The sequence below is a fragment of the Solanum pennellii genome, chromosome 9, assembly GCF_001406875.1.
Source record: "Solanum pennellii chromosome 9, SPENNV200".
In the NCBI taxonomy this organism is placed as follows: domain Eukaryota; kingdom Viridiplantae; phylum Streptophyta; class Magnoliopsida; order Solanales; family Solanaceae; genus Solanum; species Solanum pennellii.
In genome coordinates, this window is record NC_028645.1 from 77,119,421 (window position 1) to 77,137,961 (window position 18,541).

General features: G+C 32.7%; 3 protein-coding genes across 3 annotated transcripts; 1 reads left to right on the forward strand and 2 right to left on the reverse strand.

Annotated features, from left to right (window-relative positions):
• The first annotated feature begins 1,104 nt into the window (after positions 1–1,104).
• On the forward strand, positions 1,105–7,986 carry LOC107031659 (RNA demethylase ALKBH10B). Its single transcript, XM_015233099.2, has 7 exons — positions 1,105–1,764; positions 5,613–5,743; positions 5,836–5,953; positions 6,349–6,459; positions 6,613–6,728; positions 6,820–6,974; positions 7,210–7,986. Exons 1-7 carry the CDS (start codon positions 1,236–1,238, stop codon positions 7,697–7,699), a joined length of 1,650 nt encoding a protein of 549 aa, XP_015088585.1. The 5' UTR covers positions 1,105–1,235; the 3' UTR covers positions 7,700–7,986.
• Positions 7,987–9,380: 1,394 nt separating this feature from the next.
• Positions 9,381–11,351, reverse strand: LOC107031356 (BSD domain-containing protein 1). Its single transcript, XM_015232689.2, has one exon. It carries the CDS (start codon positions 11,237–11,239, stop codon positions 9,698–9,700), a length of 1,542 nt encoding a protein of 513 aa, XP_015088175.1. The 5' UTR covers positions 11,240–11,351; the 3' UTR covers positions 9,381–9,697.
• A 3,037-nt stretch (positions 11,352–14,388) lies between these two features.
• Positions 14,389–15,883, reverse strand: LOC107030681 (probable galacturonosyltransferase-like 4). The gene has a single exon (XM_015231949.2). It carries the CDS (start codon positions 15,815–15,817, stop codon positions 14,753–14,755), a length of 1,065 nt encoding a protein of 354 aa, XP_015087435.1. The 5' UTR covers positions 15,818–15,883; the 3' UTR covers positions 14,389–14,752.
• Between the last annotated feature and the right edge of the window lie 2,658 nt (positions 15,884–18,541).

An 18,541-nucleotide genomic window follows, 5' to 3' on the forward strand; every position in this document is an offset into this window, starting at 1 on the left:
GGTAAGTTTTACCATTCATATAACTCGTGACTTTACTATTAGTTTTATAAAAAAGAAAATTGAGAGCCGACGGGTAAGGAAGAAAAGTTCTAATGGAAGACCCCATCCAGTGTACCGAATTTTATCGACAAGGTAAAAGTTCAAAAAATAAATATATCGAGTTATTAAAAATAAAATGATACGCATAAAAGTAAAAGTGTATGCCATTTAATAATTTAATATAAATATCAAATAGAGATATAAATATTAATACTAGTATTTATTGAAAGAGATTTACTTGTATTTACTTCTTAAATGACCTAATTATGCATGTAAAAGGATTATATCATTAATTAGTACAGATAGATTAAGTAACTCTGACAATTTATCTCAAAATGCCAAATTCGACTAGTAATAATAACGCATATAGTTTTTAAATTTATTCGTGAGGTAATTAATTTGAGTATGACTTTTCATATTGTAGAGTTATTATACACAATTAAGATCATGAAATATTATTCATAATATTTTCCCTTAATTTGGATTTATAAAATCAACCATTTTGCTATGCATTTAAATTACCAACAACTTATATTTTGTACAGCCATGTTAATTAAATTGAGAATGTCTCATTTTGTCCTTCCATTTTATTATTTCTTTGTTTTCTAGTTTCAATAACCTTATTATGTTTTGTTGTTATTATATATGACTATTTTAGGATTAAATATTCCTTTTTATCATTTTGCTTTCTTTTTTTAGTTCATCCACCAGCCCAACTCTTTAATTCTGACTTTTTATGTTCACGATTTCACATATTTTTATTTTAAAATCTAAAATTAAGATTCATAAAAAACATATCTTTTTAGTTTCAATATCAAGTTAAAATTATACAAATAAATAATATATTTTTACATCTATTGTATCAATCTTTCTCATATTTACAAAGTAAATATAACGTATAAGACTAGGTACACATCATTCTCTTTTGACTCCGCTTATTGCGATAAAATTAAAAAACTCAAATTTGACAATTTGCCAGGGTGCTACATGGCCCACTTACCCCCCACGGACTTCCCACCCCAAAATCTCTCTGTAAAAGCCTCCAAAGAAGCCTTCTAAATACCCACCAAACCCCAAAATCTCTCTCTAAATACATTACTGTTGCAACAATTTAGACTGTTCAAACACAACAAATTTTCAGCTGCCTCCCCAAAAATACTGGAAACTTTCACTCACCGCATAAAATTCAACTCAAGATGCCGCCGGCAGCCGGCGTTGTTGCGAATTCCGATCGAGTTTCATTTGGTAATTCTATGGTTATCCCTACCCCCGGTGCTCCGGTAATCCAACCAGCTCCAATGACGTCAGACACATACGCCAAGGATGCAATTATAGCGTGGTTCAGAGGTGAATTCGCCGCTGCAAATGCGATTATTGATGCGCTTTGTAATCATATCACTCAGCTGGAAGGCGACCGATCGGAGTACGAACCGGTTTTCTCCGCAATACATCGACGGAGATTGAATTGGATCCCGATTCTTCAGATGCAGAAGTATTACTCGATTGCTGATGTAACGCTTGAACTCCGTAAACTCGCTGCTAGGAAAGTGAGTGATAGAGTCGAGGTCGCCGACGTGAAACAGAGTGAAGTAGTGAAGGAATCGTTCAATGAGAAGATCAATTGTCACGATGAAGAGACGGAAAATGCAGGCGGTGAGGTGGTGGATGTAGATTCAGTTAGAGATGATTCAAATGGATCGCCGGAAAGTGAGATCACGGATACAGGTAAATATTTAATTATTTTTTTAAAATTATATTAATATTTATTTTTAAATCTTGAGCCAAGATTCAAGTCCATAAAACAAATAATTGAACGGTGTTTCAATAATCAATAATTTAAAAATTATAAAGAATATTCCTGTATTTCTAAATCTTATATGTAAAATTTTTACTCTGTTTCTTTTCTTCTTATAAATCTCTTGAAAGTGACTTTTCTGTGCTTGTTCTCATACGAATATTTATATTTGTTTGCCATTTATGTCTTTTTTAAAAAATATTTGATATTTGTGGTTTAATGTGTTCAGGCGATTGTATCATATTGTTTTGTTGTTATTATTTGATCCGTTTGTGGTAAAAGTCATTTATATTCTATTTGTGAAATTTAATTGAATATGTTGTTATAGTACTAAGAGAGGTTAAACCTTAGCGCGATGTAGGACCCATCTATGAGGCTGATGTTTGCAACAAATTTTCTGAATTTGGATTTTTATTTAAATATTATTGTATTATTATTTTACCACAACTCAAATTACGTTTTAATGGTGAGTGTCATTCTTGTAAAATTTCACAAAATAAAATATACCGTCAGCTTAGAAACAGAATAGAGAGTATAGTTTCAAAAGTTATATTTATTTTTTTTGATCTTGAAATTAATAGGGAATTTTGACTTTTTCGGACGTGTTTTAAATGTTTTTATTAGAAAAAGATATTGGTATTAAAAAATATTTTATGTTGTTTCATAGGAAAAAGGTAAAAACTTTAATTTTTTAAAATATTATGAAATCGGAGTTAATAGAGAAAATTATTAAATATGTTGATTCTTTCCCGTTGAATCTGACTATTGGGTTTCCATCTCAATCTAATTCATATGGGGGAAAATATCTTATTCTTGAATTTTAAATTATGGAAATTTCTTCTTTTTCCTCAAATTCAACCAGTCAATATTTGAAGCCTACAAATTTAATTAATATAAATTCGTGCCAAGTATTAAAAAAAAAAAGCTCTTTAAGCCGAAGTTTTTTCTTCTGATGGATAGAATTTTTGTTTCCCCAAAAGCATTGAGAATTCTCTTCTCTTCTCTGTTTAAAGAAAGAAATAAGTTTTTTTTTCAAGCCACGAAATTCAAGTGAAAGTTGTCATCCTTCTCGACCACTTTCTTTACAAAAAGAAGACCAACAAAATATGACTTTTTCAGCTTTACCTTATCGTAAAATTAAATACTTCCTTCCTTTCATTTTACGTGGCAATATTTTATTAATACGAAATTTTAAAAAATATTGAAAACTTTGAAATATTTATTAAAATTGTCCTTTAAAAAAGTAAACTTATTTTTCTTTCTCCTTATAAATGTATTAAGTATTATCTTTAAAATTAAGTAAGACTAACAAGGATAAAAAAAAAATTATACCTTTAAATACTTACGATATAAAAAAATTATAACATTCTTTTTTAAACGGATAAAGAAAATTATATTGAGACGGAGGAAGTATTTTTTCTTTCTAATTGAAAATGAAAACTTTAGTTAAATGCTGTTTGATTTCCCAATGTTTTCTATAGGAAAAAGTTTTGACAAAACCAATGTGGTGGAAAAGGGGGTGTTGTAATTTTAGGTGTTTTTAGGTGCAGCAGAGAATCAGAATTCAGAAACACAGTGAGTTTCACTGTACCAATAAAAAGTACAGTATTTGACTTGATATAAGTTTATTGTTTAATATTTCTTTTTATTTGTTTACTTTTGAATTGACACAGTTATTAAAAAAATAATTATGATATAATGAGTTTATTATTTTATTTTTATTAATTATGAAATGAATGAAAAAAATTTATTTTTCAAAGTAATTAGTCATTTAATTGTGAATATAATAGGTAAAAAATTATCATTTCTTGATTTGTCTAAATGAACAAGTAATTAGGGACAACTATAAAAAGAAAAGTGGACAAATAATTAGGGACGGAGATAATATTAAATTTTGAATTATTTTTAATTATAAAAAATATAATAACTTTTTTGAGTGAAAAAAAATGTATAAGAGAAGGCGGCTCTGTTAAATAAATGCCTTGAAGTGGGTATCAGAGAGAGAATTGACTCATTAAATTGTTCTCACTTTATTTAGTTGTGATCTCAAATGTGTGATGTGTTTGACGAACGTGTTTTATTGGCTTTAGAGTTTGGCTAACCTAATTCATTAGGTTGGTTGGAATTAATTCAAGTTCGCTTTGTGAAAATAATACTATTAGCTAATATTAGCTATAAGTTGGCTGTATAACTCTGGATACAAAAGAAAAAAAATAATACTTTCCTCATTTTAGTTTATGTAGCAGCCTAATTAAATAACTAGGCAGCCGTTCAAGAAAAAACAAATGATTCTTTGAGTTTTTAATAAGAAATTCTGTAGGACCGTAAAAGTATATCATCGTTGAAGAGCTTTGATTCGATAATGCAAGTGGACTGAGCTACTTCCATTTCAAGCTGTGTCTTAATTCGATTTGATTTGAAAAAATATTATATGATCAATAAAATAATTGAGATCACCAAATGGTGATTTTCATGTGAAAGCTGGTCCACTAGTGAGTTATAGATGTAAGATCAATAAAAAAAGGTATCGAGGAAAAAATCTAAAATCACCCAGTTGTCTTTGGGGGACTGTTTAATTTTGGTTCACTTTTTGTGTGATCCAATAATTTTTGGGGTTTGGGCCAAGGCACTTGTTGTAGTATTTCGTATTCATTTGGCCAGGTTTATAGTGTGGGCCACCTGCCTTGTCTCTCTTTCCTCTCCAAGTGTTAGTGCTGGCTGCTTTCATTTTCTTGTCGCAATGCTATAATGGAATTTTTGGACTTAAATTAGACATATATTTATATTATAAAAAGATTTTGTTGCTTAGTATATGCCTTTAAAAACGAATATGCTCATTAATATTACCAACACATGGATGGATACCTTTTATACAACATGATCATGTTGCTGACCAAATTATCAATCTATTAGTTCACCTTTAAAACTATCAGAGAAGTGGGAGTTGATTATAGTTTCTTAAGTTATTGAATTCTAAATCAATAGTTTATATAGATTTGATTAGTAATTTAACGATAATTATAAAATTTGAATCAAAATTACTGAGTTCGGCACTCACAAACCCATGACTCTATCTTTTTGTGTGTTATTAATAGTGGTTAGGTGAACACTAATGGAATTGGAACTGTAACACTTGTTTGGTATCATTATGTGGGGACGTTTTGATGTTGCACTGTTCTTTTACAGTGGCTTAATGTTATATATGTTGTCATTTCCATCAACATAAACGTGGTCAACTTTAACTAGATACATTTTATACCATGGTAAAAGAGTATTGTCTTTTTCAGTTTTTCTGTTCTTTTTTGGTAAGGGACGTAATTTTGCCCGTTTGCCAAGTTCAGCCAGGACTAACACTCTTTAACACCAATGCCTAATATTGTGTTTACAAGAAAAATATTTAACTCATAACCAGAGTAATATGTTTATTAGTTGAAAATATGTGTTTTAGATGTATTAGCACTTATATTGTTAGGTTATAAGGTACTAAGGTCTACGTTTTGGAAAATTTATGTTTTAATACACTTAACAACTTTGTTAAAGATTGTCTGCAAAAAAACTACTAACTCAGAATGAGTAACAATGGTCATGTCAAACTGTCAATGGACACGTGAAATTGCTTTCATATATGCACCATCAAGGTTTCTTCTTATTGCCAAGACATATGATCAAGCATGTTACAGTGATCCGTTACTTCAACTAACTAGCTAGTGGAATTTTACTTGCATCATTGCGGATAGAGAATATACACATTTTTTAATTGCTTACTTTTATTTTATAGGATCTCAAGAAGTACAGCATTTCGTGGATTCTGATGAATTTTGCACAAACCATGAAAACTGCGAGGCGAGGCATGAACAGATGAAGATGACAAAGGGTTTTGTATCAAAGGAACCGGTCAAAGGACATATGGTAAGTCCTCCATTTCCTTGTTATTTTACATCCATTTTGGTAGGATATAAATGTTGTGAAGATCTTAAACTTCCCTACATTGTTTCTGGCAGGTGAATGTTGTGAGAGGTCTCAAGTTATTCGAAGACGTTTTTACTCCAAATGAAATCTCTAAATTAGATGACCTTGTGAATGAACTTCGAGTTGCTGGTCAAAATGGTGAACTCTCAGGTGGATCCTGTGATTCGTGACGCTTTTATAGTTATTGTTGTTTCCTTTTTGGGGCGAAGTTATGAGATAGTAAAAGGACACCTTCTGTAGGTTTGCTGGAGCAGGTTTGAGCATTTGTTTATTCTTTATGACTAATTGCAGCTGCCTTAAAATCATTGTTTGTGACTTGGTGCTTGAGGTTGATACCTGACTTTGTTTTCACTTAAACTTCTCTTTTGCTTATAATCTGATGAATCAAACAAGCACCAAAACATCAACTAAAATTAAACTTTCTTCTACTTTTTTGGTAGCCTTGTCAAGTTTTGCGATACCAGCAATGCCAATTCTGATGAACTATTACTTCTCCAATATGTGATCTTGGATAAGTTCCTGATTGATCTGTGACTCTGTTTCAGGTGAAACTTTTATTCTGTACAACCAGCAGGTGAAGGGCAGCAAAAGAGAGCTAATTCAGCTTGGTGCACCAATTTTTGAGCATGTAAAAGAGGACGCCACATGTCAAAAGAGTAAGAAAAAACGCATCTTAATACATACCACCTGTTGTTGCTATTTGTGGTTTACAAAACTTGACCATTGTATACCCCCAATTCTCCTCAACTTTAATCTCCAGTTCTTATTCTTTCATACCTATCATAACATGGAAAAATGCCAACTTTCAGGTCACAATGAGCCCATTCCAGCCCTTCTGCAAGGTGTCATAAACCACCTGATTCAGTGGCATCTAATATCAGAGAGTAGAAGACCTAACAGCTGCATCATCAACTTTTTTGATGAGGTATTTGCATTTATTCTAGTGTTATGTTGGCCTGCAACATTTTTATCAGTATAAAAATGAAGCCTAAATGCTTGTCTGCTGCCTATTTTAGGGGGAGTTTTCTCAGCCTTTCCTGAAACCACCTCACTTGGAACAACCAGTGTCCACCCTTGTCCTAGCTGACTCAATGATGGCATTTGGGCGAACACTTGTATGCGACAGTGAAGGGAACTACAAAGGCTCTCTCATGCTTTCTCTAAAAGAAGGGTATGTTCTTCATTTCTCTTAGGTGCTTTACATTGATGAAGCTTTTGATCTGTAGTTCAGATGGGCTCAGTAATTACAATCTTATTTTAGAAATGAATAGACTTTGGCAGAGTTTCAGCCATAACATGAAGTCTTTTCTTCAATGTTTGTTGAAGTTCCATTTGATGATCGTCCCTATAAAACAAATGACTTTCTTATGGATGGTTTTTTGCTACCTGTTGTTTAATATTTGCAGGTCTCTTTTGGTCATGAGGGGAAACAGTGCTGATATGGCCAGACATGCTATGTGCTCATCTCCTAACAAGAGAGTAACGATTACATTCTTCAAAGTCAGAACAGAGATGGGAAACAACTTTTCAGAAGCTGCTCCTCTGACTAGAGCCATGACCATATGGCAACCTGGTGTTCCAACACAATATGCAACTGCAAATAGAGCACACAATGGTTATGAGCCAATGGATATGGTCCCCAAATGGGGAGGTGTTGTTCGATCTCCAATGGTTATGCTAGCACCACTGCGTCCAGTAGTTATGAATCCCCGGAGGGCTCCTCGTGGTGGTACTGGTGTATTTCTTCCATGGAATGGTGGATCCAGAAAAACTGCAAAGCATCTTCCACCGCGTGCTCAAAGAGGACGGTTCCTTGCACTACCTCCCCCTGGTGACTCGCCTAAATCAGAGACCGCTTCAGAACCAAGTTTGGATCTTGATGGCAAATCCCCATAGATTCTCTAGTTTGAAGTCTTTAAATACCCTTTGTAGCTGAAGGGGCTTTCTCCTACTGTGTACAATGAGTGAGCATGAATTCGCTTTCTTTTTTCTTATGGGTTTTCAAAGGTTTTACTTCTCTTTTTATTTACGTAGAGACTAGGCGTTGGCTACTATACCTGTTCACCTATGTGATAGGCTTTAGAGATAACTGAGCTTAGGTAAATGGAGTGTATATTAGCCAAACAACTGGCTGAATTTTGTATTAAAGTTTTCGTTTTTACACCAGTCTCTTTTAAGGTTCATTTAGGTAATTAACTATGTTTTGTTTTTGTGGTTATCTGGAATTCATCATAGACTGATTCAGCCTCAACATCCCAACTTTATAAAGAGATGTTCACTTTATAAATTAAGAACTGGACATAACTATCTTGATTCAAACTAAAAAACTAGAAAGAATGAAAACTAGCACAATTGAACTAAAACTAACTGCATTATCGACTGATTTAGCCTCTTTGGTACTATGTTTTCAAGTTATAAAACTTTCATTACCTTCTGAACAAAATACTTGGTCTTTAGGTTATCATTTCCCAGTTCATACGTTGTAATTACATTTGGTTTTCATGCTTCCTGAACCAAATTCCATCTTTATTGATCGATTCACCCTCAGCATATAGTTCTTGCTTTAAAATGCCTCAGAACTTTGGTGATTACAAAGGCATCTCCAGTATATGCAAAGTGAGATCTGGTTTAAACTTCCTCTCAAGCCCCTATATTGGGACATTGAGCTATGATGATCGATTGTTCATACTTCTCCAAATGTCAATAATGTTTAGTCATCCTGAAATTGCACGGCCTAGATATTGAAGGATTGATAGGTGTAGGTGTAGGCTCATAAAGCACTTTTTAGCGTCCTAAACGATAGGGCATGCTTCCTAATAGTAATAGCAGCAGTAGAAAATACTCCAGGTTATTCAGCTTATCAACTTGAAAGAGTTTCACCTTCATAAAAATCGATTGGGATTCTCTCCTTGGATACAGTAGCCGCTTAACCTATGATGCCAAGAGAAAAAAAGGACGGTTGTGTGTGTGTGTGTGAAGAAGGTAAACCCAATACTCTCATGCTATGATGAGCTGTGCAGCAAATGGACTCCCCTGGAGCAGCTAAAGTATTCCCCAAGTGATTTAAAACGACAACAATGGATTAGGGAATAGTATGTCTAGATGTAAGAGGTAAGGGCATGAAGGATTGCAATTCCCTTTTGTATCTACTCTATACTCGACTATACCCCTTCTTTTCCCTTTTTAATACGACTTTTTGTTATTACAGATAAAAACAACAACTGGATGCACCTTCAGACACTGATTTCCAAAGAAAGAAGCTAGCTAAGTGGGGCGTGTTTCATTTCTTCCTCCCGATTAGAAGCTATATCCAAATGAAGATTCCCTGCAGACTGCAGAGTCGCCTTCTTTTATTGTTGTTGTGCTTATATAAGTGGCTACAACCAGTCAAACAATGAGAAATTAAACTATGATATGTTGCGATCACTCGAGGGAACGTACTAAGAGAGCATTTAAGTTGAGCAAGAATAACGTATTAATAACACGACAAATACCACAAAGAAAGCATTAAAAACATGATTCCAAAGAACTGAACACACTTCACAGAGGAGTTCATAAATGCAACAGAATAGTAGGATAGCATTTTGTCTATGAACATCATTGCTTTCATTCAAATTTCCAAAGTATACAAAGGGCACAAAACATGTTCACATTATAAATGAACAGCTAGACATGGAAATCCCGACTACTAAGCTAAAAGTTCAATAAAAAGAATGAAAATCATGAAGCACAATTAAACAAACTGCCTGAAACAATAAACGTTATCTTACTTTACTAGGTTTCAAGCTTTAAAGTTTAATTCTTGAGTTCTGTTGTACGTTGACAGCATTGACATCCAGCTTTCTGCATATTTTGAATGACAATCAAAAAGCTTTCACAGGCTTGTCATCATCTTCAATCCCAACTCAAATCCTCATCGTCTTCTTCAACACTAAGCCTCTTCCTCAAATCATCTCTATTGGTGCTTGCAACATGAGAAGTTGCCTTTTTGTCATCAATACCGTCAACGTCCTCAATCTCATCCCAATCCAAGTCGTCCTCATCGGCCCCAGTCGTCTTTTGACTTGAAGCAATAGGGACATCACCATCTTTGCCTGATCCATCCTTATCACTTTTCCCCTCTGAACCTTTTACTACCTCTTCCTCCTTTTTAACCAGAGGAGTAACTTCAGCGTCTTCTTTCTTACTATCTTTGTTACTCCCAACTGATTCCACGACCTTACTCTTGCCACCACCATCTACACTAGACTGATTCTCTTCTTTCCTATCAACAGTAGCCGAACTTATAGTTTGTGATTCGTCCTGTTTTACAGCGTTGGTCGAATCCTGCTTGCTTGGTTCACTTTTATTAGTAGGCACTTCCTTCGCAACGTTGGTTGAATCCTGCGTGATTGGTTCACTTTTATTAGTAGGCACTTCCTTTGCAATGTTGGTCGAATCCTGCTTGCTTGGTTCACTCTTATTAGCAGGCACTTCCTTTGCAACGTTGGTTGAATCTTGAGTGGCAGATTCTTTCTTTACATCATTGACAGAGCTTTCAACAACAGAACCCTCTTTTCCCTTCTCATCGAATTTCGATTTGGCAATGTTCTCTTGTTCATTATTATCGTCTTCATCATCGACATCCCAAGACAATTCTTCTTCGTCATCTATAGATATTGCTCTCTTCACAAGATTAGCTCTTACACTCTCTTGTTGCTTAAGCTTATACACTTTATAAAAGTATCGACACCAAAATGTCTCATTATCAACTTCATTAGGCACAACCCTTTTGTATATACCTTCCAAAGATCCATTTTCTTCAATCAAAATCTCAACTTCCTTACTATTTTCCTTCAAATCAAACTCAGATTTCCACTTGTTGTACTCCTCCAAATCCTCAGGATCCACACAGAACGTATTCGGGTCACTCTGGATATTCATCAATTGAGATTCAAACCGACTGTACCGACCCGAATTCAAGGTCCGATTCGCATCTGGGGTTTCGGATTCAGCATCAGAGGAAGCGAGAAGAGTATCTTTACCTTGTGATATAATCTCAGTTGTCGATTTGATAACACCGTCAATGGCGTGGCTGACGGTAGTTCCGACCTCGATCGAGTTAGGAAGATCCTTAACAGCTCGACTAGCTACTTCACGGAACAATTCGGTTTCTTTCTTCAACCCGGATCCGAATTCCTGTAGATCCCGACGGTATGTCTCGAGCACTGATTCGGATCGGGTTGATAATGTCTTCAACAAACCTCCGAAACTCCAAACACCAGCATCAGGACCGTCGGCGGCGTTTGAATCAGATCGTGAATTGGGTTTTTCAAGATTCTGATCCGGGACAATTTCCTTTTCAGGTGATTGTTCCGGTGAAGAATCTTGGGGCTTTTTGGGTAGTGGAGGGTCCGGTTCGGGATCATCTGATAAGATGGATTTGAAGAAATCCATGGCGCAGTGGAATCAAGAATTGATTTGAGTGTTCTGTCAAAGTGTCACCTTTGAAGAGGATGTTGTTGCCAGTTGGCAGTTCCCACTCTCAGAGAAAGACTTCATTCGTGGGCCTTTGTTTTTGCTTCGGACTCACTCTTTGTGATATACTGGACTGCTTTTACAATGTTGGGCCTAAAATGTGTAGATATACAGAACATAAAAATTAAATTTTAAAATAATTATGCTTCATAGTAAATATAAATATATACACTTCGTTATACATATAAAAAAAATGGTTGTATAATTCGTCATACATATACAAAGAAAGCAGTTGTATACAAAAGATCATTGTATAATTTGTGCATGGATAAAACGAGAAAGAGAGAAAGACAAAAGAAAACTGGACAGAGAAATATTTATATTGTATAATCATATGTGTATAAGACGAGTATATACATATTTACATGTGTATATACAATTTTCTCTCGCTTTATACTAACGGAAACGTAATTTATACATTTCGTTCCTAGTTGTATAAGTGAGAGAGACGAGAGTAGCGAGCAAAGTCTGGGAGAGTGGCGAGCGAGATCTGGGCGAGGAGAGAGAGCGGAACGAAAATATATGTATATATACATTTTCTTATTGGTTTATACAAGCACAAATTTCTATTTGTATAAAAAAGCGAGAGAGGCAAGCGAGAATGCCACCAAACGAGAGTGAGTGGCAAGATTTCACCAGGAAGAGAGGCGAAAATAGCAATCGTTTGCTATAGGGTACAACTAAATCAAAGTATATTTATAGCATTTAATTTGAATTAATAGTTTGCTATTATATACAATTTTCCATACTAATTATACCTATATTTTAAAAATAATTAGGTCTGTTACAAAAAATACAACATTTTGGATTTAATATGTTTGAAACACTCTAACATTTTCAAATATTTTTATTTTAGGGTCCCTTGATTCCCCCTCACCTAAAATTATATACTGTATGTATGTCATATGTGTACCTCAAGTAGTTGACGTCACTATTGAGTGAGTCTCACTAGTCATTGATGGGTTTTTAGATACACATATAAATGTATCTTGTACGGAAATACATAATCATAAATATATTATATTTATCACACACGTTAATATCTAATCCTAATTGAAATGAGAATATAGAATATGATTTTAATTATCCAATTGTGTCTTACAAGAAGATATTGACACATGTGTAACTTACGTAAGAGATGGTAAAATAATGAAGAATAACTTATGTGTAACAAATAGGGAACATATACGGTTTAAATTCAAGATTATGAGTACATGATTGGAAGGAACCTGCAAATAGAAAACAATAATGTAAAAATGAAATTTATGATATTTAATAGAGACATATTTATCTTTTGCAAGTTGGAATGTGAATTATGCTCAGAAAAAAAGGTGTGTTTGTCTTTTAAGTTTCTATTAATGCTGAGGTGGATTTAGATAGATTTTTAAAAATGTATGAATTAAATACTTCAGTCCTTTTGAGGTATTGAGTACTTATGAATGATATTTACAGAGTTTGCATAAAAGATATTAAGTTTGACAGAATTAGTAGTTGATTTCATTCTCGCACTCATTGTGATGGTATAAATTGTTTTATATAACTATGTCATTTTAGTATGAAAGAAAATATTTTATGAAAATTTTAATTTTCTCATATTTGATTGTCAAATAAAAAATATTTTTATTTTTTATTTGATCAATCTCATTGTTGCGCTCCATCCTGTAGTGATTGTATTACTACATATAAATAAATATACTTCAAATAATACACTCTCTCCGTTCCATATTAGTTCGAAGATAATTTAACCAATTCACCCTTTAAGAATTTCTTGAAAATTTTACAGACAAATGTAAACACTTTCAAAAAGAATTACTTGAATGATAATATAGAAAAAAAGTTACTAATATTTTCTTAATTTAGTAAGATGAACAATTAATACAGATCAACTACTTTTAATATAACGATCAACTAATATGAAGTGGGGGAGTATTCACTTATTCTACGTCAAAAGAACAAGTAAAAAGATTCACCTTAAGAAAAAACATTTTCCATCCAAGGAAGATTGGATAAATAAAGGATAGGATAAAATGCTTTTGGGTAGATAGAGCAAAGAATCACACTACCAAAAAAAAGGTGTTAATGTTGCCCAACTCAGTAAGAATAGAATCATTTTGTTTTCAACTTTTTTGGTTCATCATATATTAATAATACACATGCTACTACTTGCTAGTACCACAAAAAAAAAAAAAAAGTCCATAAAAAACAATGGAGAAAAGAGGCCAAATTCACAATTCTCAATCATCAAGCATATGTAATCGCCTCTTTAACCTAATCATCAACACAATTTGGGTGACTATGGGAAATCAAATCCCTATTGAATCACCAAAAGATATCAAAAATATGAACGGTGATATAGAAATCGAGTTCAGACACATGGAGATAGTTGGACCAAAGAAAATTGCGAGCATCAAAGAAACAACTCAAAAAAGAAATGAAGCTAAGCAAATTCCGTCAGCACCAACACCAACACCAGCATCACCAGCTAGACGAAGACATTTTGTAAACGTGACTTCCAACATTAATGAGAAGACGGAAGCCTTCATAAAGAGTAAGAAAGAAGCTTTACGCAAGTCTTACAACAACGATCCAGAGAAGAAAACTTAGCTACTAATTGTTTCTCGCGTATAGTTATCCTCTACTTCTTTTATCGTCAAAAAGTTGTATCCAAGATTTAAACTTGATGGATTTATAATACTAAATACATTACATCTTTATAATTACGCGTTTATGATTTAATATTTGTTAAAATTTTAGTGATTTTTTCTCTTCATATATCAACAAAATCTTGGTTGGTTGATTTTTATATACGTTGAAATTGACTTTCAAAATGTAAGGCTGCACATCCCTCTAGGAATGTGAAAGATTATTTGTCTTGTGGTTTCGTTAAGTCTTATCTAATATATAGATCTACTTTATCGATGAAAACTCAAATCGAAGAGAAATAAAGGAGCCAACCAAATATGAAACAAAATATGACAATACTAGTCATCTTAATCAAATTTTAAAAAAATAGTAAAGCTAATAATCATAGATACTGTAATTATATATTCATTTGTTGAAAGCTAACAAAAACAAACTATAGTGTAATATATAAGAGGAATTAATCAGTGTGATTCTTTGCTTATAGCCATCTTTCTTTAAATCCAAACATAAAATGATCATTGTGTTAGAAACTAACAAAAATAACTATGAAGTAAATCTATTTATGTTCTCACTTTGACAATTTTTTTATTTTTCTTATTTGATGCTTGCTTCTCTTCCTAATGCAAAACATGCTTCCCTCAAACCTTACATATATATCGGATCTACAGGATAACAAGTAGATCCACATGAACTCAGTAGCTTTTACTCATCTGTTTTTTTTTATTATTACTATTAAGAAATTCATTAGATATGTAATGTATATATCCTGGATCCGTCATTTGTGACATGTTACTCCTCGAATGAATGTCTAGAGGAACGATAAAGATCATAAGGAGCCCATAGATGATCAACGCTACACGGTTTTCTTGAATCCAATCTCAACCATGGCTTGCCTTTGCCACTCCAATGTAGAAGGCTAATTGGTCCAGGATGCAATTCCCTACATTTACCTTCAACATTATCACCACCTAATCCATGTTGATTCCATCTATGATCAATTGGCATTATATTTCCAGCTAAAACAAGCAAAAATGGAGGCAATGACCCTAATTGATATATCCTTTTTTGCTTTTGAAGAACCATCCAATCCTCTACTTTTTTTGTATAATTTCCATATCTCCATTTATCAACATCCATTACCAACACCCCTGTGTTGAAATAACACGGTTTTCGCCCTTCAAATGTTCTTGGCATATAAGGATCAGACCAAAACGCTTCAGTAAAATAAACGGTGAAATTTGCTTGACAATATTCAGGTGCAGCCAAAACCTTGTCACCTAAATCAACCTTCCATAACTTTGCGATGTCATCAACCATGACAAGGTCAGAATCAAGATAAATAACGCGTTTCACCTCATTAGGTATCAAATTAGCCAAATAAATCCTGGCATAATTCAAAGGTTGATCTAAAGCTTGACGTATAGACTTAGAGATTAGGCCACGTACCCTATGTACATCAAATCGATACACCTTGAAATTAAGGTAAGGGAATGTTGCCTTAATACTCGAAAACACCTCATCTTCATGTCTAACCCATAGGAAATGAAACGTAACGTCTTCAGGGCACGTTGAATGTTGTAATATCGATAACACTGCAGCCATAGTACCTCTTAAATAATTAGCATCAAGTGTCATAGCCACATGCATTCTATCATTATTACCACAAGTGTCCCCATTGCGAAATGCAGGGGCCTCACGGAATACAGAAGAGTTTGACCCAACCCGTCCATCTGACACCTGATGAATGTTAACGTTGTCGTTGTTAGTGGATGTGATCAAGGAGGTTTGATGGGAAAGCAAGAGAGACAGGAGGCCAAGGAGAGGAAGAGAAGAAGAAAGGCTCCAAAAGGCCATCCAGCTCTTTGCATTTGATATAGTAATAATATTAATGTCAAGTTTAGGACAAAGGAAAGAGAAGCAGCCATTAGAGGATGGTTAAGAGAGGTTACAAATGATTGATTCATAAAAGAAAATGGAAGGATAAAAATGTTAGGTATAATTGTGAGGGACACAAAAACTTATGGAGGATTATTCTAAGGACCCTTACTTTTTTCTTCTTTATGTCATACAAATTATTTTTCTTCATCGATTGGTTCAATAACGGATTACCAATTATCTATCGGCTAACTTAACTTTTACATTTTTTTTTGAATGAACGCAAAGACTTCTTTTCACTATTTTATATGCAGTTGAATTATAAAATTCTTCTATCGTGCAAAAGAATATAGGATTCATAGTAATATAATATAGTTAATATATGAATCGAAAAGTAATAGATTTTTTAGTTTTTAACTTTTTAGGATAAACAATATATTGTAACACAATATTAAATGAGGTTAATATATATATCTAAAGTAAAAGTGTAAGTATGATAACTCTTAAGCGGTTAAGAATTTATTCGATAAGGAAATTGAATAATTCACTTCCACACTACTAATTCATTGATTAAAAAATTCTGATATGTTATAGGTCTTTTAGTTTTTTGCTTTATGACTTTAAGACTAACAATATATAATAATTTATTACGACAAAATATTAAATGAGGCTAATATATATATATATATGGTAACTCTATCTGATAAGGAAATTGAATAATCCACTTTTACGCAAATAATTTGTTGATTATAAAATTGTAATTTGTTAACCAGATGTTTATTCAATAACTCAGCTAATAAGCTAATTTTGCAGTTGGCTTATTGATTATTATGAACTATTTTTGAACGCGCCTAACAAGAATATAATGCACATTTGGTATTTGATTTTAAATTTTAAATTACGAAATAAATCAGATTTTTGAGTATTTGTCTGCAAAATTATCATATCCAAACCGGATTATAAAGTAGTGCATATAATTAAAAAGTGCATTAGTGTAAATTACTCATGGAAAATTAAAATAGTTAGAACATCAATTTCCATATTCAGGAGCTATTGGTAGAGTTATAAAATATGAATGTTTTTACACTAATTATATAATTATGTATATGTATAAAAATTATGTGTATAATTTATCGGTTTGATTCAATTATTTTTTCTATATTTTGGAAGAAAAACAAAACAAAATAAAATATTATCGAATTTAAAAAATGTATAATCAAATCAATCACAAATAAAATCAGGTTGATTTGATTATTGTTTTTAGTTTAAAATTGATTTTTTTCCAAATTATGAACACCGTTAACGGTGATATTTGAACCAGTATGCAATCACTATTATTTTTATTTTAATTAATGAATAATCTAAAATATCTATTACTATGCTGAATTTTAATAACATTTTTCAATTTTCATTTAATTAATATGGAAAATTAAATTACAAAATAAAGACATGTTATTAGATTTTTGTATTTAGATAACTTGGGAAATATTTTTTACCATGAATTGCGGGTTTCGAAAACACCGTCATGCAGGATTATTAGCTTTGCTTTGTGGTCTGAACCAAGGTCAAAGAAATAATATCAAACAATTACTGGTAGAAATCGACTCCTAGGTATTACTCAACACTCTAAATAGCAATAATAGCATCGACTCACATTTATATATTTTATGTTTAGGGGTGTTCGTGGTTCGATTTGGATTGGTTATTGATTAAAATTAAAACCAAATCAATTTAATCGGTTTATTAAATTCTAAAACCAAACGAAAAATATAACCATTGTTTACATCCCTACTCTGTCGAAATAGGGCGAAACGTCGCGACAACTCGAAAAGTAATTAATTGATTCAATTTTAACAAGGTTTTAAAAATAAACGAGTTTTAAAAAAGAGTCGCCACCTAATATTAGGAAAACTAGGAAACCAATTATTAACTACGAAACCAAATTGATTCTAGGTAAGGGGTTCAAGTTATTTCGAAGGGAAGGGGTTAGGCACCCTTCGGAATCCACAATTGTGGTTCCCGACTGAATTTATTTTTTTTCAAATTGAGGAAGAATATAATAAACACATATAATAAACACACAATATACACAATAAAGCAATAATTATCGGCCTAAAGTTTGCCTAACGCCAGTATTCACAAAATAATGAATGAAATATAATTCGAACTTCTTCGAATAATTTCAAGGAGAAGCACCTCCGAGTACCTGTAAAGACACTTAGTAAAGAGTTAGTGCCAAAATAATATAAATAAAAACAAATAACTCAAATAATAACTAAAAATAAAAATCCGTCTTATTAACATGGGAGGCCTTGGAAATCGACGGTAATTTCTTCATCGGCCAATTTCAACAACTAAGATATGTAAACTTAAAATAAAATTCCGTCTTTTAAAATGGAAAGGCCTCCAAAACAGACGGAGAGTTTTTATCATCGGCCAATTTTAACATATAAAATATATAAACTTGAATTAAATTTCCGTCTTTCAATATTGGAAAGGCCTCTAAACCCGACGGATAGATTTTTCATTGGCCCTTTTAACAAATATATTTAATATAACTTGAACATCAACAAAACATAACAAACTTATCCCAAGAGAATATGGAAAATAACAACCAAACTAAAACAACATAATTAGAAATGAAAACAACAATAACGTAATATATAAAAATAAAAATAACATTAAAATAGAATAATAACAAAA

Bases quoted from the DNA above. Each gene is read 5' to 3' on its own strand.
- LOC107031659 (XM_015233099.2), top strand. From the start codon at position 1,236: ATGCCGCCGGCAGCCGGCGTTGTTGCGAATTCCGATCGAGTTTCATTT. The intron at 1,765-5,612 runs GTAAATATTTAA...TTTATTTTATAG, and splicing joins AAGTGAGATCACGGATACAG to GATCTCAAGAAGTACAGCAT. The intron at 6,975-7,209 runs GTATGTTCTTCA...TAATATTTGCAG, and splicing joins ATGCTTTCTCTAAAAGAAGG to GTCTCTTTTGGTCATGAGGG.
- LOC107031356 (XM_015232689.2), bottom strand. From the start codon at position 11,239: ATGGATTTCTTCAAATCCATCTTATCAGATGATCCCGAACCGGACCCT.
- LOC107030681 (XM_015231949.2), bottom strand. From the start codon at position 15,817: ATGGCCTTTTGGAGCCTTTCTTCTTCTCTTCCTCTCCTTGGCCTCCTG.